Source organism: Malaclemys terrapin, chromosome 23, assembly GCF_027887155.1.
Source record: "Malaclemys terrapin pileata isolate rMalTer1 chromosome 23, rMalTer1.hap1, whole genome shotgun sequence".
Classification (NCBI taxonomy): domain Eukaryota; kingdom Metazoa; phylum Chordata; order Testudines; family Emydidae; genus Malaclemys; species Malaclemys terrapin.
In genome coordinates this window covers 1,430,376-1,452,018 of record NC_071527.1, presented here as the reverse complement: position 1 = coordinate 1,452,018, position 21,643 = coordinate 1,430,376, and the positions used below count along the sequence as shown (strand labels likewise).

At 62.1% G+C, this 21,643-nt stretch overlaps 2 protein-coding genes across 4 annotated transcripts; one reads left to right on the top strand and one right to left on the bottom strand.

Annotated features, from left to right (window-relative positions):
* Positions 1-53: 53 nt before the first annotated feature.
* CCDC65 (coiled-coil domain containing 65) lies at positions 54-9,453 on the bottom strand. 3 transcript variants are annotated; one of them, XM_054012370.1, is made up of 9 exons: positions 9,347-9,453; positions 8,604-8,728; positions 7,993-8,160; positions 7,574-7,743; positions 7,190-7,328; positions 6,649-6,846; positions 1,252-1,470; positions 748-900; positions 54-519 (listed from the first exon to the last, which is right to left on the bottom strand). In XM_054012370.1, the coding sequence occupies exons 2-9, from the start codon at positions 8,724-8,726 to the stop codon at positions 220-222; spliced, it is 1,470 nt and encodes a 489-aa protein (XP_053868345.1). In that variant the 5' UTR covers positions 8,727-8,728; positions 9,347-9,453; the 3' UTR covers positions 54-219. The 3 variants fall into 3 exon arrangements, with proteins under 3 accessions (XP_053868345.1, XP_053868344.1, XP_053868346.1); XM_054012369.1 differs by lacking the exons at positions 8,604-8,728; positions 9,347-9,453 and having other exon boundaries at positions 54-1,470; positions 7,993-8,586; XM_054012371.1 differs by lacking the exons at positions 6,649-6,846; positions 7,190-7,328; positions 7,574-7,743; ... (1 more) ...; positions 8,604-8,728; positions 9,347-9,453 and adding an exon at positions 1,873-2,705 and having other exon boundaries at positions 54-1,470.
* A 6,820-nt stretch (positions 9,454-16,273) lies between these two features.
* RND1 (Rho family GTPase 1) lies at positions 16,274-20,912 on the top strand. The gene is made up of 5 exons (XM_054012374.1): positions 16,274-16,443; positions 16,837-16,924; positions 18,503-18,612; positions 19,739-19,873; positions 20,078-20,912. The coding sequence occupies exons 1-5, from the start codon at positions 16,324-16,326 to the stop codon at positions 20,321-20,323; spliced, it is 699 nt and encodes a 232-aa protein (XP_053868349.1). The 5' UTR covers positions 16,274-16,323; the 3' UTR covers positions 20,324-20,912.
* Positions 20,913-21,643: the final 731 nt, after the last annotated feature.

Below are 21,643 nucleotides of genomic sequence, written 5' to 3'. Positions count from 1 at the left end.
GCCTGGATGCCCCTCGGCTCCCCTACGCTCCCCTGTCAGGCGTCACCACTGCGATCATTACAACCCTTTAATGGCAGCTTCCTGTGGGCACGGAGTGGGACAGCACCGCCGGGGAAGCGCTCGCCACTCCTCACGCCCGACTCTTCCAGCCACGCGCGCCAGGCACAAGCAGCCGCAGCTGGCAGAGCGCAGTTCCCAGCATGCCCCAGGCGGGGCGGCTCACAGGATGTGTGGCACCTCGTGGGCAGCCTCGATGACATTGTGAAGGGGCGGTTTTCGGTGGGCTCTGCCGGCGGGCCCGGGTGCACGGGGCTTGGGGTTGAGGATGAGCAGTGGGTTGAGCCGGCTGAGCACCTCGTCGCTCACCGAGATCCCGTCCAGGTATTGCTTGAGGAGCAAGCGCAGCTTCTGGTTCTCCTGGCGCAGCACTGCCTTCTCCCGCTCCAGAGCCAGCTGCTCCAGCTTCACCTTGTTGTACCTTTGCCAGAAGTGCTCCAGGCCCAGGTAATCCTGCATCAGCTGCACTTGGAAGGACAGAGGAGAGCTGAGGGGGGGCTCCCACAATGCACCCCATCTGGTTCTGCTTGTCCCCTCAATTAAAGAGCGCTTGGTTCTCAGCAACCTTCTCCCCAGCCGCCCAGTGCGGCACATGCTCCACCAGCTATGCCAGCCTGCCTCTAGGCACCCCCGGCGCCCTCCTTCCAGCACCCTGATGGGGGGGGAGGGGGTCCGGGTTTCACCCCTTACCTGGGCCAGCTGCTCCCCAGGCTTCTCCAGGGAGACTTGCTCCAGCTCCTCCTGCTCCTCCCTGCTCAGCGAGGAGGCGTAGAACGGTAGCACCTTCTCCTCCTCGGTCTCCAGCTTCCGACACATCTCGGCCAGCCGCAGGGTGAGCTCTGCCTGCGGGGCAAGCGAGGCCTTAGCGGGCCGCTTGGGGACAGCTCGGTGAGCAGTGTGCTCTGGACACCAGGAGGGGACGCTTTTCCTGGGGGGTGCTGGATTGTGTGGACAACGCAGGGGGACGGCAGGAGAAGTGTCGCCCTGGGGCCAGGAAGGGATGATGGGTTTGGGGGAAGCGAGTCTCCCACCAGCCAGGCTGCATGGCTGGGACTTCTCTCTGCTGCCTGTCCTGGACAGGGGCAGCGGTGAGCTGCATTTGGCCAGTGCTACTCCAGGCATGCATGGAAGAGCAGGGCCCCGTGGGCGGGGCAGAGGCCTCTCCTGCAGGGTTAGGGGAACTCCGGCCTTTACCTTTTCAAGGACACCCCTTAGCTTCTTCAGGGCAGTGCTGCTCTCCAGGGTGAGCTTGGCCAGGTTGCTCCTGGCCTTGGCCCTGGCCTGGTTCATCTGGCTCTTGAGTTTCTGCAGCTGCTTGAGGACAACCTCCTTCTCCTCGTGCACGCGCCGGTTCTGCTCCTCGGCCTCCCGCATGTGTGCCGCGATCTTGCCTTTCAGGATGCCAATGGAGTCCTGGCAGGGAAATGGCGCCCGGAGCAGTCAGTGAGTTGTTCAGCGCACCGGGAACCCCACGACCCCCTGTGACGAACTGGGACTGTTCTTACTGTGGTCTGTGAATGCTGACAGGGGAGTGTGACTAGGATAGTCTGCATTGCGGGATGGGAGTCTGCCCAAAGGCGAATACCTGAGCGTGTAACATGAGAACCCAGGAAGGGGTTGGAGGCCAGGTGACACCTTGGCCCGGGAAACTGAACAAAGGCTGTGGGAGGGGTCGCTGAAGGCAGAGTTTTGGAAGCTGGGTGGTGAGATGGTGGGGAGGCAGAGATGTCTCTGACCTCCCAAGGGGGGCTGGGATGCCTGGGACCCCCAGATGGACCTAACTGAGGGGGGCCCTGTTGTCTGTGCCTGCAAGACCTGTCTTGGACTGTATTCCTGTCATCCAAATAAACCTTCTGCTTTACTGGCTGGCTGAGAGTCATGGCGAATCGCAGGAAGCCGGGGGTGCAGGGCCCTGAGTCCCCCAATACTCCGTGACAACTGGTGGCAGCGGCGGGATCTACTGCACCCCGTGGACGGCGCTTCCTGCAGTAAGTGACTGGGGAGCAGTAAAACGAAGGGGGATTGACGGGGACCAGGCGTGCTGAAGAGTGAGAGAGAGACAGTTATTACCCCTGGGAGTGTGTGACCAGCGAGAAGGACTTTTGCAGTAACAGGGTCCCCCGGGGGGATCGCAGCGAGTGGTCCCAGGGGCGGAGGAGTCTGCAGCTCGACCCTGGCAGAGAGGTGGTGACCTCGAGAAGGGCTGGCACACTAGGGGTCCCCCTGGGAACTGTGGGGAGCTGTGAGCACACAGGCCGGTGAGTGTCCAGCAGGAAGATGTATGCCAAGCGGCTTAAGAGCGACCTGGTGGAGCTGTGCAAGCAGAGGGGGCTGCGCAGTGGGAGGCTCACCAAAGAACAGCTCATTGAGGCGGAAGATCGCGCGAATGAACTGATCCCTGTGTCTCAGGGAAGCAGCCTGGCAAATGCAGCGCAGGCACCAGTGTCTGTCCCAGCTGGGAGTGGTCAGCTGGCTGCTGAGGGCTTCCCGAGACCCCTCCTTCCTATGCCTAGGGGAAGGGTGGGGAGGAGCCCAGCAAATTTAATTTACTTTAATAGTAAAAAGTGTAAGGTGATGCACTTGGGGACGAATAATAACAATTTTAGTTACAAGATGGGGACGCATTGGTTAGAAGTAACGGAAGAGGAGAAGGACCTAGGGGTCCTTGTGGACCGCAGGATGACTATGAGTCGGCAATGTGACGTGGCGGTGAAAAAAGCCAATGCGGTCTTGGGATGTATTAGGCGAGGTATATCTAGTAGAGATAGGGAGGTCCTGCTTCCGTTGTATAAGGCGCTGGTGAGACCTCATTTGGAGTACTGTGTGCAGTTCTGGTCTCCAATGTTTAAAAAAGATGAACTCAAACTGGAACGGGTGCAGAGAAGGGCGACTAAGATGATCAGAGGAATGGAAAACCTGTCGTATGAAAAGAGATTAGAGGAGCTTGGGTTGTTTAGTCTGACAAAGCGAAGGCTGAGGGGGGATATGATTGCTATCTTTAAATATATCAGAGGGGTTAATACAAGGGAGGGAGAGGAATTATTCCAGTTTAGTACTAATGTGGACACGAGAACGAATGGATACAAACTGGCCGGGGGGAAGTTTAGGCTTGAAATTAGACGAAGGTTTCTGACCATCAGAGGGGTGAAATATTGGAACGGCCTTCCGAGGGAAACGGTGGGGGCGACAGACCTGTCTGGTTTTAAGATTAAGTTGGATAAGTTTATGGAGGGAATGGTTTAATGATAAAACATAGTAGCCAAGGAAAACCAAGCAATGGTACATGAACAGCATAATGGCCAACAAGGGTCAGGCTAGAGACTCTTGCCTATATGCTCGGGGTATTACTGATCGCCCTATTTGGGGTCGGGAAGGAATTTTCCTCCAGGGTAGATTGGCTGAGCCTCTGGAGGTTTTTCGCCTTCCTCCGCAGCATGGGGCAGGGATCACTAGCAGGAGGGTCCCAGCCGATTGAAGTCACTAAAACACAGGATTGGGGACTTCAACGGTAGAGTCCAGGGAAGGGTCTTGCGGCCTGCAGCATGCAGGGGGTCAGACCAGATGATCATAATGGTCCCTTCTGACCTTAATGTCTATGAGTCTATAAATACCGAGGACGCCGTGACCCCCCCGGCCAGCAGGGGATCCTCCCGGCGACGTTCGGCATCCGGGGAGCGGAATTGGCTGGAATAGGAGAAAGAGCTAAAACTGAGAGAGCTGGAGGATCGTGAACAACAGAGACAGCATGAAGAGAGACAGCATCAGCATGAAGAGAGACAGCGTCAGCATGAACGGGAGGAGAAAGAGAGACAGAGACAGCATGAAGAGAGACAGCGTCAGCATGAACTGGAACTGGCGAGATTGAAGGGCAGCGAACCCCTGGCTGTGGTGAGTGAGGGGGGACCCAGGACTGCACGGAGCTTTGATAAGTGCATCCTGGCCCCACACAAGGAGGGGGAGGACATGGATGACTTCCTGGAGGCCTTTGAGACGGCCTGCGAGCTGCACCGGGTTGATCCCGCCGACAGACTCTGGGTCCTTACCCCCTTACTGGACCCCAAAGCCGTGGCATTGTACCGCCAACTGGAAGAGGCAGAGAAAGGGGACTACGAACTATTCAAAAAGGCCCTGCTACGTGAGTTTGGGCTGACTCCTGAGATGTACCGGGAAAGGTTCCGGAGTCAGGATAAAACCCCTGAGATCTCATATCTGCAACTAGCCGTCCGCATGGAAGGATACGCCAGCAAGTGGGCTGATGGGGCCCAGACGAAGGAGGACCTGGTCAAACTGCTGGTACTGGAGCAACTGTATGAGCGGTGCCCATCCGACCTGAGGCTGTGGTTGGTGGACAGAAAGCCAGAGAACCCGCGACATGCAGGCCGGCTGGCCGATGAGTTTGTAAAGAGCCGGTCAGGAGATAACACGGAGGAGTCCCAAAGGAACAGTCCCACCACAACGCAGAGAGAGAGTCACCATGGGACCTCCCCGTGGGAAAATACAGAAAAACCCCATCAAAGGGGAACATCCGGCGTCAGGACCATCCGACCCACTCGGGGGGACCCATGGGACATGGGCTGCTACCACTGTGGCCAAAAAGGCCACATACGGGCCTAGTGCCCCAGGCTCAGGGACAGACTGAGCAGACCGAACCCACAGAGGGTTGACTGGGTAGAGACCCAGCCCGGCGAGAGGCAGCATTCCCAGGGAAGGGGGGCTGGCAGAGTACCATCTGCTAAGGAGGGAGGAGAGCTCCAGGCCAGCTCCTCTAGGGGGCTGGATGCTCCAGACTCAGGGTTTTTGGTTTATACGGTAGGCGTGGGGCTGTCCCTCCGGAGAGAGTACCTTGTTCCCCTGGAGGTGGATGGGAGGAAGGTCAATGGATACTGGGATACGGGCGCCGAGGTGACGCTGGCCCGGCCCGAGGTGGTGGCCCCAGATCAGGTGGTGCCCAACACCTACCTGACCCTGACGGGGGTGGGCGGAACACCAGTCAAAGTGCCCGTGGCAAGGGTACACATGAAGTGGGGGGCCAAGGAGGGCCCCAAGGATGTGGGGGTACACCCGTATTTGCCCACTGAGGTATTGATGGGGGGGGACCTGGAGAACTGGCCAAGCAACCCCCAAAGGGCACTGGTTGTGACCCGCAGTCAGAGCCGGCGAGGGGCGCTGCGCCCTGGCCTTGGGGGGGGTGCCTTACCTGAGGCGCAGGACCCTAACCTGGTGGGGAGGGAACGCCCAGGGACACGGCTCAGGGAGGCTGCAGCTTCAGACCCAGCGGGCGAGAAAGAGCAGGTGGCCATCCCTGTCCCAGCTGCTGAGTTCCAGGCCGAGTTGCAGAGAGATCCCTCCTTGCGGAAGATAAGGGACCTGGCCGACCTCAATGCGGTACAGACCATGGGACGAGGTGGCCGGAAAAGGTTCCTGTGGGAGAAGGGGTTCCTGTACCGAGAATGGGCTCCCCCAGGGAAAATGGAGTCAGGGGGGATCAGGAGGCAGCTGGTGGTACCCCAGAAGTATCGCCGCCAGCTGCTGGGCCGGGCCCATGACATTCCTCTCTCAGGGCACCAGGGAACCTGGCGTACCCAGCAGAGGCTGCTACGGAGCTTTTACTGGCCTGGGGTCTTTGTTACTGTCCGACAGTACTGTGGATCCTGTGACCCCTGTCAGAGGGGGAGGAAGGCCTGGGACAAGGGGAAAACAGCTTTAGGACCCTTGCCCAGCATAAAGGATCCTTTCCGGAGGGTGGCCAAGGTTAAGAGGGCGGCTCTAAACCAAGAGAGCCCAAAGCACAGACCTCCAGACTGGAGCGCTGGGAGAAGACCACAGCCCAGTTGGAACCCCAGAGGTATGGGGGTGGGGAAAGGGCACAGGCCGCATAAACCTTCCCACATGCGAACTGCGAGTGCCATCAAGCAACCCCGACCTAAGGGGGGGCGTGAAACTGGAGGGGCCTGGTGTAATTCTCACCAAGGAATGGGAGGGATGCGGGGGCATCCATGGGAACGGGGGTAGGTTCGAACTTCCCCGGGTCACTGGCTAAAGTGACCCTGCTCAGTTCGGTCTCAAAGGGGGGAGATGTGACGAACTGGGACTGTTCTTACTGTGGTCTGTGAATGCTGACAGGGGAGTGTGACTAGGATAGTCTGCATTGCGGGATGGGAGTCTGCCCGAAGGCGAATACCTGAGCGTGTAACATGAGAACCCAGGAAGGGGTTGGAGGCCAGGTGACACCTTGGCCCGGGAAACTGAACAAAGGCTGTGGGAGGGGTCGCTGAAGGCAGAGTTTTGGAAGCTGGGTTGTGAGATAGCTGGGAGGCAGAGATGTCTCTGACCTCCCAAGGGGGGCTGGGATGCCTGGGACCCCCAGATGGACCTAACTGAGGGGGGCCCTGTTGTCTGTGCCTGCAAGACCTGTCTTGGACTGTATTCCTGTCATCCAAATAAACCTTCTGCTTTACTGGCTGGCTGAGAGTCATGGCGAATCGCAGGAAGCCGGGGGTGCAGGGCCCTGAGTCCCCCAATACTCCGTGACACCCCCCAAGAAGGCCTGTTTCCTACAGCCAGGGCTTGGGGTGGGGCAGCCTCACTGACCTGAATTTTCTGCAGCTTCTTCATCTGCATCTCAATCTCCTTGGAGCTCTTCTCATCCTTCAGCTTGAGGGCCTCAAATGCAATCTTCCGGTCCTCTGTTGCCTCGGTGTAGTTCTTCAGCGCCTGCTGGAACCGCTTCCACAGCTCCTCCACTGTGCCCTCCAGCTGCACACGCAGATAGTGCTTCTCCTCCAGGTTCTGGGGGGGGAGACATGTTAGCCCCTCACCCACCCTGAGCCACCAGCCATGCCTGCAGAGCCCACCCCAAGGGCTGGAACCCAAACCCCAGGAGGGAAGCTCCCTCCCTCCAGTCCCACTGGGACTGGGCAGCCCCCTAAGCTGGCAGTGGGGAGGACCTTGTGGTAGAGATGTACTCTTGCCCATAGCCTGTGCCTTAGCAAGCCCTGCACACATAGGAGTGAGGGGGAGGGGCTCCTCACCAGAGTCCGCCACCAGCTGCTGGCTGAAGAACCAGAGGAAGGCTGGTGTCACCAAGCCCCTCCCCTGCCCCAGGCTGGCACGGAGCAGCCTCGGCCCAGACCTTGTTCTTGACGTCGTCCCTGGTGCTCTGGAAGTCCAGCTTGGCCTCGTACTCGCTCTCACTGAAGTTCTGCTCCAGGGCCAGCAGCACATCCCGCAGGTAGCGGCTCTCCTTGTCATGGTGCTCGATGATCATCCCCCTGGGGAAGCCGCAGGTGAGCTGCCAGGGCTGAGCCAGCCTGGCCCGCGGAGGGGACGGGAGAGCAGCTGATGGCTGCCCAGAGAGCTCTGGGGAGCTGCTCCACAGGGGGCTAGACCTGGGACGCAGCACAAGAGCCTCATGGCCAGGGATGAGGGCTCATGGCCCTGGGGCACCATCAAGCTGCCTCCCCATCCCTGTGTTCATCACCTGCCTGTCTGTGCCCTTCCCCCCCCCCCCCCGTACCTTTCTGTCTCAAACTCCTTCTTCAGGACCTCCAGCTCGGTGTTGTAATCCTCATCCAGGTACCTCAGGCGGCACCGCTGGAGCTGCAGCAACTGGTCGATGTTGTGCAGGTGGCTGCACAGGGCATGAGTGTACTGTGCCTCTGCCTCGGACAGGTCCCTGGCCAGCGACTGTGTGGATGACCGAGAACACTCAGGCACTGCAGCGCCGGCCCCAGAGCCTCCGAGCGCTGTTACCCCAGCAAGCTCAGCGGCAGCGAGGGCTGCAGGGCGCATGGAACGCTGGTTTGAGCACGTTTGCCCTCCTGCAGCACTTCCTCTCCTTGGGGGGCATTGCTAGCCACTCTTCCAGCCCTGTTCATGGACCCACAGAGCTACGTACCCCTCCCAGCTCACCCAGCTGGGACCCCTACTGCTTACCCGGATGACACTGTCCTTGCAGTCCACCACCCGCTCAAAGGTCTGGCTCAGGATCTCAATGTCCTTGCGCAGTTCTCTGGCCTTGACTTCCCGCAGCACCGTGCGCCACTGCAGGTTGATTTTATTCATGTTGAGGGCGCTGTTGTGCTCCTCCTTCGCCAGCTTGTCCTGCGGGGTGGGTCACAAGGTTACACTGGCCGGGTGGGAGCACATCCCAACCACCTACCGGTATCTAACTCGCTCAAGTGGAACCTGCAGCCCCAAGCACTGCACAAGCTCGAGACTCCAGCAGCGTGCGACAGAAGGACTGACGGGGACGCCCATCACGTACCGCACTGGTTCAGCATTACGAGGGGAGAGCCCGGCTCACGCGGGAGAACGAGGCCCTGGAACGACAGCTCCTTTGGGGGAGACGTTTCAGAAGCAAAATTGCAGGTTTCGAGGGTTGGCCCAAAAGTCGACATTTTCTGTCGAATGCCCCCACCCTCCCCAAGCCATTTTCCTGCCCAGCTCCAGGTTCCAGATCGGCTCCCAGCGCCCAGGGGGCAATTCGCAGGGGGCACTACACAGGCCCTGGAGCGGTGCACCCCTGCCTGCGCCCCGGGCCTCGCCTTCAGGAACTGGGTGAGCATGTCCTCCTTCTTCTTGCTCAGCTCCTCCTCCGCCAGCATCTTCTGCTGCATCAGCAGCAACCGCTCCTCCTCGCTCAGCGCCTTGCGCCCCTTCTTCGGCATGGCTGCGGGGCAGGGGGGAGCCGGGTCAGATGCTGCCCAGGGGGCCCCCCACCCTGCACAGGGTCCCTGGTCAGAACCCTCCTCCCGTGCAGATGGCCCCCCCTATGGGCCCCCTCCCCCCACGGGCCCCCTCCCCCCAGGGGCCCTCTGCCCCCTCCCCCCACGGACCCCCTCCCCCCACGGGCCCCCTCCCCCCACGGGCCCTCTGCCCCCTCCCCCCAGGGTCCCCCTCCCCCCACGGACCCCCTCCCCCCAGGGGCCCTCTGCCCCCTCCCCCCAGGGTCCCCCTCCCCCCACGGACCCCCTCCCCCCAGGGGCCCCCTGCCTCCTCCCCCCACGGGCCCCCTCCCCCCACGGGCCCCCTACCTCCATGGGCCCTCTTCCCCCTCCCCCCACAGACCCCCTCCCCCCAGGGGCCCCCTCCCCCCACGGGCCCCCTCCCCCCACGGGCCCCCTCCCCCCAGGGGCCCTCTGCCCCCTCCCCCCACAGACCCCCTCCCCCCAGGGGCCCCCTCCCCCCACGGGCCCCCTGCCCCCATGAGCCCCCCATGGGCCCTCTGCCCCCTCCCCCCCAGGCTGCCCCCTACGGGCCCTCGGCACCCCCCGCCCCCCCCCGGTACCTCTTGATCCTCCCCCCTGCAGCAAGTCGCGTCGCTCTGTCTCCTAGCAACAGCCGCTTCCGTTGGAGGGGCGGCCCCTGCGGCCCGGGCGCTGACGAGCGGTCGCTCTGGGAAAGAGGGAGGCCCCGGACGGGAGTGAGCGACCCCTGCGCCTGGAGGACCCGCCGGGCCCGGCGACCGCCGTGAGGTTGGGGAGGGGAAGGGGATTGCAGTGAGGGGGAGGGGTTAGTGGGGGGAGGGGGTTGGGGAAGGGGATTGCAGTGAGGGGGAGGGGTTAGTGGGGGGGAGGGGGTTGGGGAAGGGGATTGCAGGGGAGGGGGACGGGGATTGCAGTGAGGGGGAGGGGTTAGTGGGGGGGAGGGGGTTGGGGAAGGGGATTGCAGTGAGGGGGAGGGGTTAGTGGGGGGGAGGGGGTTGGGGAAGGGGATTGCAGTGAGGGGAGGGGTTAGTGGGGGGGAGGGGGTTGGGGAAGGGGATTGCAGTGAGGGGGAGGGGTTAGTGGGGAGGAGGGGGTTGGGGAAGGGGATTGCAGTGAGGGGGAGGGGTTAGTGGGGAGGAGGGGGTTGGGGAAGGGGATTGCAGGGGAGGGGGACGGGGATTGCAGTGAGGGGGACGGGTTAGTGGGGGGAGGGGGAAGGGGATTGCAGGAGAGGGGTTAGTGGGAGGAGGGGGAAGGGGATTGCAATGAGGGGGAGGGGTTAGTGGGGGGGAGGGGGTTGGGGAAGGGGATTGCAGGGGTGGGGGGACAAGAGAAGCAGGAGGAAACAGTTCCCTGACCCCTTGCAGGAGCAGCCTGGCCCCCCTGGCTCCAGGCCCCTCTCCCACCTGTTAGCGTCCCTGCATCTGCAACCCTTTCCCCCCCCCCTCCGCACACACTGTCCTGTCCAGCCCCCCTGGACATCCATCCCCCACCTGCCACTCCCCTCGCATGCTGCCAGCCTCTTCCTCTTTTTGGGTGGAGCCTGTTCCCATGATGGCGCTGGGAGCCCTGGTACCAGCTGCTGCTGGACCCAGCCCAATGCCGAGCCCTGCAGAGCACAGCTTGGCATCCCGAGCCCTGCCAGCTCCGCCATGGACACAGAGGGATCCCGGACAGGGGAGACGCCAGCGGGGGCCAAGGACCCAAAAATATCAGTAGTGGCCAGTTCCAGAGCTCCCTGGTGGGAAGGCACCTGGGCTAGTGAGTCAGAGAAGGGAGCCAGGACTCCTGGGTTCTCTTCCCACGCTGTCCGGTGGTTAGAGCAGGGGCAGGAGCCAGGACTCCTGGGTTCTACTCAAGACTTGGCCATTGACTCACCATGTGACCTTGGGGGAGGCACATCCCCTCTCTGTGCTTCAATTTCCTCATCTGACCAACCCCCCAGGGCAGGTGAGGTTCAGTTCTGGTGTGGAGCCCCCCTTGGGGTGGGGGGCTGGGGTTGATTCTTCTCGAACCCAGTTCTGGCCACAAGCCCAAGGGGGATCAGCGTAGAGGTGTCTCTAAGGGCCCCCCGCCATGCTCCCCACCCCACTACCCTCTCCCCGTCAAGTGGCTGCTTTGACATTGCCCATGCAGAATGAAGGGGGGAGCTCATAGTGTTGGGGGTGGGGGGTGGAGGTTCAGGGCCCCAGGCTGTCCAGCAGCGGAGAGCCATGAAGCCCAGAGAGGGAGGTTTGAGACCGGGACTCAGCTGTGTCAGTTACTAACAATACCGGCGACTGTCATTGCCTGGCCCTGCAAAGCGCTAGGAACCCAGTCAGACCCCTTCTGTGCTGAGCCCCCGGCAGGCGGAGCTGGAGCTGGTAAACCAGGTGTCAGGCATTCTCCTGCCAGGCCGCGAGCGGCCTTGGGTTCAGACTGGCTGGCTCAGGGGGGAAATGGGGCACAGGGTTTTGCCCTCTGGGGCCACCAGCTGGGCTCCATCCCCAGGTCACGAGTGACCCAAAGTCATCCCTGCCCGGGGTGCGGAATGGGTTTAGGGGTCTTCGGTCAGTTCCCGCTTCCCAGGCTCCCACATCACAGTCAGACCCTTCGTGATTAGTCACCTCATCCATTGCCCCATGGTAAAGGTCAGTCTGGGGAGACCAGGACGCTGGGGCGTGGGGCAGCTCTGCCCTTGGCCCCTAACCCCATCAATCCCCCTCCCAGGCTGGCTTGGTTCCTTGGTAGGAGGACACCTTGCCCCGGGGGTGGGGTAGCCATGTAAATGCACCTGCCCTGGGGAGGGGGGAGGGGGGAATTGGGGTTATTCTTTCGCTATTGTTTTAATGTGGGGTGTTTTTTTGCAGCACTGTTGTCATGGTAACTGGTGTGGGTTTAATTATATGAAGAGAGGCCAAATCCTCTCCCTCCCTGCATCATTTTATGCCCTCGCCCCACCTGCCCCCCCTTCCCCCATTTGGGGCAGGTCCAATTTGATCCATTGCAGAGTCTGGGCCAGGAAGGGAGGAACCAAGAGTCGACCTGTCCCTGAGGTTGGGGGCACTTGGATCCCACGGCAGGCTCCTGTCTCCCCATAATGCCCAGCCAGCGCAGCCAGCTCGCCTCCCAGAGCATGGGGCTCAGAGCTTGCCCCCCCCCTCCATGGCTGTGCATGACAAGGCCTCGCTCTCCAGCATATCTGCATTTCCTGCTGATGGGAAAAGCACCCGCAGGAAGCTGGAGTCCTGGAATTTCTGAGCCGTTCTGTGCAATCTCCGGACTTCCCCCGGCCGTTCCCCGGCTGCATGGCTCACTCAGCCCTCCCCTTCCTTTTCCCAGCTTGGGCGCTTGCCACCGGTCCCAGCCAGGGAGGGGGCCTCACGGGGGGGGGGGAGAGGAGAGGGGATTTGTGGAACAAATGGCCTGGACTGTCACAGGCAACTCCAGGGTCTGGCTTGGCCCAGGGCACCAGCGCCTCCTGCTGGGAGAGTCCAGGCCTGCAGCAGCTGCTGGATACAGGGGACTTGGGCTCTTCACAGAAGCCGCATCAGCCCCCGCCTCTTTTCTGATGCCCTATGTTCCCGAGCAGATGGGCAGTGGGGGCGAGACAGCAAACCAGGGCGTGCTGTCCCATGGCTGAGAAATAACCACCCCCCTCCTGCCTACTCCAGTCCCGGTCTCTTCCAGCAGGAGGCGCTGTACAGACAGGCTAGCCCGGTGCACTAGGTGCTAGGACGAGCCAGACCCTGATGTGTTCCAGGCCAGCAGCTCCCATGTCTAGAGCAGGATCATTATGGCCTCGGAGGGACCCCTGGAAAGAGTCAGGTTCAGATCTGTTCTTCTGGAGGCCGCTGAACAAAAGCTGCCAACCTGCCAGCCCCTGAGAGAGCCACTCCCCAGCACCTGACCCCAGCTGCCAGTCGGGGTATTCATTGCCAAGGGGTTTGCATGGGTGAGTAGCAGCAGCGCTGTTTACCGTCCAGGCTGGAGAGTACCTGGCAGGCCCCAGGTATCTCGCTCTCCCCTCTCGTGCTAAGGGAAAGTCCCAGGTCACCTTCCCAGCAGCCAGGCTCCCTTCCCAGCAGCCAGGCTCGGTCACATGGAATCCGGGATCGGAAAGTGCCTCCTAAAAGGCCTCGAGAGGTTTCCTGTTTCCATCCACGGAGCTGATTCCCTGGCTTCTTTCTAGCTGCATCAGCTCTAAGTGCCTGCCCTGCATGCCCCAGTCAGCCTTTCTGAGTTGTCCGAAAGCGCTTACCCAGCGCTGTTCAGCCACCAGCCTGATAGGGAAACTGAGGCACAGAGATGGCTGCAAAGTGACTGACCTGTGATCACACAGCCAGTCACGGGCAGACCTCCAGGAGTCCTGACTGCCAGTCCTCCACTCTAACCACTGGACAGCACTCTCCTCCCACTGCTTCAATCACATGCCCCGTACCGGAGCTGGGAACAGATCCCAGAAATCCTGACTCCCAGCTCCGCCGCCAACTGCCAGACACTGCTCTCCTCCCAGAGCTGGCAATAGAACCCAGGAGTCCGGGCTCGCAGATCTCGTCCCCCGTCCCCCCCCCCCCCCCCCGGCCCTGGACTCATTTCAGGGTGACGTGGATGGTGTGTGTGTCTGTGGCGGGGGTAGTTTTCCTTTCAGACAGTGAACTAATGGGCGATCAGTCCCGAGAAGCGGGGGCCTGGGGTTGTTATCAGACCAGTGACCTCCGCTGGGCAGGAAGGGCAGAGCGCTGAGTAATGGAGAGTTTGGAGCAGCGCCCGTGGGGAAAGCCCAGATCCTTCCTCCAAGCTCCCCTGGGCAGCCAGGCCTCCCCGCTGCATGGAGACGGCTGGGGCTGGCACAGAGTCCATGGGGCTGGCTCCAGCTCCTTGTGGGCACCCAACACTGTGCAGACCCACGTGGGCAGCCCGAGGAGCCAGGGTTCAGCTCCTCCGTGCCGCCACCCTGATTGCTCTGAGAGCCTGTGCCCAGCTCACCCCAGGATCAGAGGCTGAGGCGTGGGCACAGGGATGAACAGCTGGCGGGGGGGTCTTACGCAGTGCCCAAGGGTCGTGCCCCTGGCTACCCTGGTGCCCAGCCAGTCGGACCTGCCATTCACCCAGGGAGCCAGGTTGCAATTTCTGCGTTAAACTTTAGCCAGGTCCGGGCCTGTCCAGCCTTTCCTAACAACCCAGCCTGCTGGGCAGATAGCCCTCAATGCGTGGGGTGGGGCTGGTGGGATTGCGGTGCACAGCCAGGACCCCCAGGAGACAGCGACAGAGCCTGCTGCTTTATCTGTCCTGGTGCTGCTAAAACAACCCCCTGCCCCCATGCAGATGCAAATACACTGGGGCAACAAGGCTTAGAGCACTGTAGCTTATTCCAGTTCAGGAAGGGAAATGAGACGGCGGGAGGCACTTCTGTATCCACGGGGCAGCCTACACCCCAGGGCTCCTGCTGGAAAACTGTCCCAGCACAAACCAACACAGTTACCCTGGTCGAACGTCCTAGTGTAGCCCAGTCCTCAGAGGGGTGGGGGTGAATCGGCGTGGGGGGGCCCTGCTGATGCTGCCAATTCAACTCTGCCCCAAAACGTGACATTTTAAAAAAAATATTTCACATGCTTCAAAGACAATCATCCATTAGAAACAGCTGGTTTGAAAGGAATAGGCAGCTTGCTCCGCCCCCCCAGCAGGGTTTGCAACCCAAATATTGCGACATGAAGACCGAGGGACAACGGTTCTCAAAAGTGGCCTCTGCATATGGGTGTTTGTTGTTCCTGCCGCCGCATCCCACCCCAGGGGTAGTCGGCTCTCAAGGGCGGGTGACGTGATTCTGAGCCAGGGCTGGAATTGCAAAACCTGGGCTCCCATTGTGGGCACTTGCAGGCCAGAGACGGGAATGTGCTTTGGGGGGGAGAGGCCAGGCAGAGTTCTCCCCACCCCTCTCCTATCACTGCCCCATCTCTTCCTGCCCCCGACCAGCTCCCTCCCAAACTCTTCTGCACTTAGTCAGGCTGGGTGCTCCTGCCGTCTCAGCCCCCATCTATCCCTTACTCCCATGTGCCCCCGTTTCCCATCCTTTCCCCCAAGTTCTCATGTTCTCCCTCTCTGCTACCCTAGTCTTCTGCAGCTCCTCAGTCCACCTCCCATACCCCTCTAGAGCCTGCCTTGAAGTCATTAAAGGGCTACTATCAATTTTAAGAATCCAGTATCACCAATGGACACATCCAACTCAGGTTGGTAAAACATCCGCAAATAGATCATCCAGACCCTGAGGATTTCAGCTGGACATAAGAACATAAGAACGGCCACACTGGGTCAGACCAATGGTCCATCCAGCCCAGTGTCCTGTCTTCCGACAGTGGCCCGTGCCAGGTGCCCTAGAGGGAATGAACAGAGCAGATACTTATTGAGGGATCCATCCTGTCGTCCAGTCCCAGCATCTGGCAAACAGAGGCTTAGGGACAGGGCCGGCTTTAGGCCAATTCCACCAAGTCCCCCGAATCGGGCCCCGCGCCCAGGGGCAGGGCTGCCCAGGGTGGGGGGCAAGTGGCAGAGAATCCCTTCCCTGGCTAGAGGCGCGTTTTTAATTTTTACTCACCCGGCGGCGCTCCGGGTCTTTGGCAGCACTTTGGCGGCGGGTCCTTCAGTGCCACCAAAGACCCAGAGCGAGTGAAGGACCCGCCGCCAAAGACTAGGAGCGCGGCCCGGTGAGTACAAGCTGCACGTGGTTTTTTTACGTGTTTTTTTTTAGTCATCCCTGTCGGGGCCCCATCAAAACTGTTCAAATCGGGCCCCGCACTTCCTAAAGCCGGCCCTACTTAGGGACACCCTGAGCATGGGGCCGCGTCCCTGGCCATCACGGCTAATAGCCATTGAATCGGAGTGACTTTACCCCTTTGATTTCTCTCTCACGGGCCGTGAAAATCAGTGGTTACAAAACATTGTCCGGCGGATGCCAGAATCCGATGAGGTGCTGGGTGCTGGAGTTTGAGGGGTGTTGACCCCCCCCTGCCCGCCCCCATGTGCTGAGTCACCTCCCCTTACGGGACCCACATTCCGAGAATTTCCAGCCGGGAGGGCGGCCAGGCCAGGCCAGGCCAGGCGGAGCGGGAGGGAATCTCCCCGATTGCATTGGAACTATTGTTCTGCATCACTAGTTGGCGGGGGTGGGGGGGACTCGTGCGGACCCGTTAATTGGCTGGTATTTAAGTCTGTTAAGAAACTGCTCAATCAAGAGTTCAGCCGCGGGGCCAGGTGGAGACGCTGCCCTGCGACGCCCGGCCCGAGCCCGTCCCCACGCGGCTCCCAGCCGGGAAGGGGAGGCAGGGGAGGGGAGTGCTAAGGGAGGCTGTGACTCAGGACCTCTGCCATTGGCTGCCAGGCCAGAGCCCTGCCTGTCTGATTGGCCAGGGGAAGACCCGCCTCTGCCTGCGATTGGCCGGGTGTGTGCTATATCAAAGCAGCGCTGGCCCCGCGCCCCAGTCCCCGTCCCTGCAGGGCTGCGGCGGGTCGGAGCGAGGGGCCCGTGGCGGGGCGCTGCAGAGCCGCGCGGAGCCGCACCGGGACCCCCGCCCCCCTCGCCATGCGGGAGCGGAGGAGCCCGCAGCCGGCCGTGGCCCGGTGCAAGCTGGTGCTGGTGGGGGACGTGCAGTGCGGGAAAACCGCCATGCTGCAGGTGCTGGCGAAGGACTGTTACCCCGAGGTGAGCGCCGGCCCCGCGAGGGGCACCGGGGGGCTGGTCCCTATCGCATCCGCGGGGGATGCCCGGCCCCTGGCCCGCCTCTGCCCAGCCTCCCTGAGCCGTGCTGGGTCCCCCCCGGGCGGGCTCCCGGGCTGGCAGCCTGGCGGGGGTCTCTGTGCCCGCGGCTCCCTGTGGCAAAGGGCTGAGCCCCCCCGGGAGAGGCTGGTGCAAGGGGGGGGGCGTAATATGGCTCTCTTCTTCCCCCCCCCCCCAACACACACACCGCACTGTGTAGTGTGTGCCAGGCTCTGGCTGGCAGCTGGGCTGGTATGAGGGGCAGCACCCCCCCCCCCCATTCCCTGGGCTGGGGGCTCTGGGGCCCAGGTGGTGACCGGTGCCCGCTCTCCATCCCAGACCTACGTGCCCACGGTGTTCGAGAACTACACAGCCTGCCTGGAGACCGAGGAGCAGCGCGTGGAGCTGAGCCTCTGGGACACCTCTGGTAAGGAGCCCCCCCACCCCTCCAAGAAGGGCTGGAGCTGGTGGGGTGCCTGGGGTGGGGGCTGGCCGCAGGAGAGGCGCCTTCATTCCCTGGGAATGTGTCTGGGGGTCCCTGCAGATCCAGCCCTGCCCCCCCAGCCTAGAATTGGTTGGGTTTTATGGGGGGGGGGGCTCCTGGTGCAGGGGGGGAGTGTCCACTGCAGGGGAGCGTGTGAGGAATTGAACAGGGAGCTCTTGGGGGAGGGGGTCAGTTTAAGGCATGTGACCCCCTTTGGGTTGCTTTAATTCTTTAAATGGGGGGGTCCCTACCATTGCAGGGGCAGGCTTGGCTTTGCCTCATGCAGCCCCCTCCCCCCTGCAAATCCTGCCTAAAGCAGCTCATTCAGTCCCCCTTCCCCCCCACAGTGGGGGTGGGCTTTCCCTGGCATCTCTGAGCATTGGGGGCTTGGCTTGAGAGGGTGGGGGGGAAACCATGTGCCAGCTCTGACTGACCCCCACCAAAGACAGAACCCAAATACAGGTGGAGAAACAATAGGGTCCCATTCTAGAGGGGCTGGGGGCAACCCGCCACCCCAGGGACCCTGGTCCTGCAAGAGCGGAACTGGGGCTGGGGGGGTCTGTGATGCTGGAGACTCCAGCAGTGGGTCTAAGAGCTGCTGTCCCCCAGACCACCTCCCTGGTGTCCATGGGGTCCCTGCAGCCCAGCTCCCCAAGCCCCTGGTGATCCTGGGCAGAGGCAAACTGCAGCCCCCAGAGGTTCCTGGCTCTGAGGACAGGGTGTGCTCCTCCCCTCAGTGCATCACTGCGGCTCTGCCGTGGAAGGGGGGGAGCAGGGGTGTTACTGGGGAAATCCCAGGTCAGGAGGCTCCTGCTTGTTCTTGGGAGGAAGGGGGACAGGTCCCTTAAAATGAAGGGGGGACTATGGAGGTCACATTGGGGAGCCCCTGCAGCAGGACTGCAGCCCCCTCGCTGCTGCAGCATCCCCTCCCTCTGGAGGGGGGTCCCAGTCTCGCTTGGATCCCCCTTGTTGCTATGGCGATGCGCTGGCGCAGGGAGCGCGGCTGTTTGCTATTCTAAGCACAGAGCGTCTGGGCTGCAAAACGCTTGGATGCTGCTTCCGGGGGTGGGGGAGGGCACCCGGGCCTTCCCTCCCCCTGTGCACCTGGGCCATCCTTCTCCCCCAGGGGTACACGGCCCCCTCCCCACCAGCCTGCATTCCGCCACCCCCGGCTCCCTGGCGCTGCTCAGCTCTGGGGGGAGGCAGCGAGTTATATAAACGGATCCTGGAGGCTCAGATGAGAGGAGCCTGGGATGTGGGCTGGATGGGGGAGGACTGGGGGCTGCAAGGGCCCTGGCTGTACAACTGTATCCAGGGGGGTCAGTACCCTTAGCTTCATATGTGGGGGGTAGGGGCATGTGAGCCCCCAGGGCAGCGTCCCCTCCTTGGGAGGGTCCTGCTCCTTCATGGGACAGACCATGGGTGCTGGTTCCCGGCAGCTTCTCTCCCCCTCCCCCCCGGCTCATGGCAGGGTGAGGGGGTGACACAGACTCACCAGAGACCCCCCCCTCCCCCCCACAGGGTCCCCATACTACGACAACGTGCGCCCCCTCTGCTACAGCGACTCGGACGCCGTCCTGCTCTGCTTCGATGTGGGCCGTCCCGAGACCATGGACAGCGCCCTGAAGAAGGTGAGGACCCCCCCCACACACCCTGCCTCTTCTCTCTCCCCTCCCCCCATGACAGATCTGACTGCTGTGTAAAGAGGGGAGGAGCGGGGGGCCCTGGGGCAGCCGGCCCCCAGGCAGGGATGGGGTGTTGGGCTCCCAGCCAGTGGTGAAGAGCTGGTTACAAGATGAGGCACTGGGGCCCCGTCCAGCACTGGGCAGGGCTGCACTGCTGGCGTGGTCGGAGTCCTTCAGTGCAGGGCAGTTGGACACTACCCCCTGCTCCCCCCACCCCGGGTCTCTGATTGCAGGAGTGGGGTATTTCATAATGGGAGGGCCGGGCCCCTCTCATGAGGAGCCAAACACACCTGTGCCCCCAGACCTGCTCTACAGCGGGGGGGGGGGGGGGGGGCAGGGGCGCAGAGGCTAAACCTTGGGGGGTGACCCCTTGATTTCCTTCTCCAAGACTTTCTGCTTGGCTTAAAGACTTGGGGGAGCCTCTTCTGCCCCACTGGCTGACAGCAGTGTGCCGCTCCCCTGGGCGCCCGTGCCGCTCCCCTGGGCGCCCGTGCCGCTCCCCTGGGCGCCCGTGCCGCTCCCCTGGGCGCCCGTGCCGCTCCCCTGGGCGCCCGTGCCGCTCCCCTGGGCGCCCGTGCCGCTCCCCTGGGCGCCCGTGCCGCTCCCCTGGGCGCCCGTGCCGCTCCCCTGGGCGCCCGTGCAGTCTCTGTCCTGCTGCTCCTTCCCCTTCCAGTTGTGCTGGGGCAGGGAGAGGGAATGTTTCTTTAAACCTCTTTGCCAACGTGGATCTGACATTTTGTACAAAGACTCAGACCTGGTGGCACTGCCCAAAATGGGCCCCCCCAGTCATTCCTGGCTCTCCGTCCTGTGCTCAGGCCACTAAAGCCAGCCTTGCTCCCAGGTCTAATCCTGAGGGGGATGGGGAGGTAGCTCTGACTGGGTGTTGGGGTGAGGCTCCCAACTGAGTTGTGCTGTCACCAGGGCGGCCCTGTGGGCCCCACACCCTTCCGGTGACGGGGACCCAGAGAGGGCATGGGCAGCAGCTGAGTCACGCCAGGGGCTTTCCCTGCAGGCTCTAAGCCCAGTGATAGCCGCTCTAGGCACCTGACTCACCCCGGGTTTCTCTACGTAGTGGAAGACCGAAATCCTGGACTACTGCCCCAGCACCCGCGTGCTGCTGATTGGCTGCAAGACGGATCTGCGGACTGACCTGAGCACCCTGATGGAGCTGTCCCACCAAAAGCAGGCACCCGTCTCCTACGAGCAGGTGAGTGGGTTTGGCTAGTCCCTGCCCCCGGCCAGGACTCCGCATGACCACAGAGCAGCCTGGGGCGGTGTCCCAGGGTCCGGGGCTGAAGCTCTGAACCAGAACCTCAGCTCAGCCCCAAATCCACCTGGGATGTGAGCCTGGCCAGCAGCTGCAGGCCTCGCGCCTGGCTCTGGCTGACGGCTTTCCTTGGCTGGTTTACAGGGCTGCGCCGCGGCCAAGCAGCTGGGAGCAGAGAACTACCTGGAGTGCTCAGCCTTCACGTCAGAGAAGAGTGTGCACAGCGTCTTCCGGACAGCATCCACCATCTGCCTGAGCAAGGCCAGCCCCCCGCCCCCCAAGAGCCCCGGGCGCAGCTTCTCCAAGAGACTCCTGCACCTGCCCAGCCGATCCGAACTCATCTCTTCCACCTTCAAGAAGGAGAAGGCTAAAAGCTGCTCCATCATGTGAAGGGGCTGGGCCCCAGGGCAGGGGCGGATGGACCAAACCCTGACTCTGGCCTCCGGATGGTCTCGAGCCGATGCTACGGGGGGTGGGGGACGGGCCAGATGGGGGGCGGTGACACCTTGTCCCACAGAGGCTTTTAGTTTCCCGACTGGCCTCGGCAGCCCTGGGATCAGCCCTTCACCATCCCAGCGCTTCGCACGCAGACTCGGCACACGTTCTCTGAGCAAGAGATGGAGGTGGGGTGACAAGGCCCTGGGGTGTCTCGGCACAGAAGGACCTTGGCAAGCAGCTACTGTTGACCCCTCCCCCCGGAGCCAGGAGTCCCCGGCAGCGGGACCCATCCATTTCGTTGAATGCCCACCCCGTGTCTGGCTGTGACACATCCCCTCCATCTGCTGCTTGTCTTCAGAGCTGGCTGCTTCCAACCTTGCCGTTACCTGCCTCCCAGCGTGGGGGCGGCTCCACCTTCACCTGTCTGTGCGGGAAGGAGGCAACTGGTTTATAGACTTCTTCTCTGGGGGGGCCACCTGTTCAGTGTTCAGTGTTATTAAAAAGCGTATTTATTATGGAGACTAGAATGGCTCAGCCGTGCGGCAGGGGCTCCTGTGGTGTCTGTGAAGCGTCAGGTTGAAAACTAACACCCCTCCCCCCCCCCCAATGATTTAGCCACAGAAGTGCCATCTCCTTCCCCAGCCAGGGTCACTAAGGCGGACAGGGACCTGCCCCAGCTTGCGTGCAGACTGGCAGAGCTAGGAGCAGAGCCCAGGAGTTCTGGCTCCCAGCCCCTTACTAACCACTATTTCCCAGTGTGGGGATCCAGGGGCCTCTGAGGAGCAGCAGTCTCCCTCCCAAGCCACGTCACCTCCAGCAGGGTTGTGGTGACTCCCGGTTCCGGTCTCTGCCAGTGTGAGCAAGCATCTGAGCTGTGTCTGGCTGGACACTCCACCCCGTGCAAATGAGTCACTGTCCCAGCAGTGGGGCAAAGTCCGGCCCCAGGCGTCTGGGGAGCTGTCACGGCCTCACAGATCATGCCCACTCTTGGCTGCGTGGGGGATGCCCCTTTCAGTGCGACAGCCCTTCTTGAGGGTCCACTCTCTCCTAGGGTCAGGTCCCTCCACCTCCTGGAGCCGCACCTCTCTGAGCCTTAGCACGTCTGTCTCTGCTGTGGGCCCCCTCAGGGAGTCCCCTCGCTCTGGGCCTCCCAGCCCTCCACCCCCGAAGGGGTTGATGCAACCCTGCTCTCTAGACTGTAGCGACTCCCAGCCAGCGTAAAACAGGAGGGTTTATTGAGAGTTGAACACAGCACAGGAAACTCTTAGGGTG

What these genes read in the sequence shown, in the direction of transcription:
- CCDC65 (XM_054012369.1), bottom strand. Translation starts at nt 8,121, where the DNA reads ATGAATAAAATCAACCTGCAGTGGCGCACGGTGCTGCGGGAAGTCAAG. An exon ending in AAGGAGTTTGAGACAGAAAG is followed by an intron (nt 7,329 to 7,573) that starts GTACGGGGGGGG and finishes CGGCTTCCCCAG; the next exon opens with GGGGATGATCATCGAGCACC. An exon ending in AGAAGCTGCAGAAAATTCAG is followed by an intron (nt 1,471 to 6,648) that starts GTCAGTGAGGCT and finishes TTTCCCTGCCAG; the next exon opens with GACTCCATTGGCATCCTGAA.
- RND1 (XM_054012374.1), top strand. Translation starts at nt 16,324, where the DNA reads ATGCGGGAGCGGAGGAGCCCGCAGCCGGCCGTGGCCCGGTGCAAGCTG. An exon ending in CGAAGGACTGTTACCCCGAG is followed by an intron (nt 16,444 to 16,836) that starts GTGAGCGCCGGC and finishes TCTCCATCCCAG; the next exon opens with ACCTACGTGCCCACGGTGTT. An exon ending in GAGCCTCTGGGACACCTCTG is followed by an intron (nt 16,925 to 18,502) that starts GTAAGGAGCCCC and finishes TCCCCCCCACAG; the next exon opens with GGTCCCCATACTACGACAAC.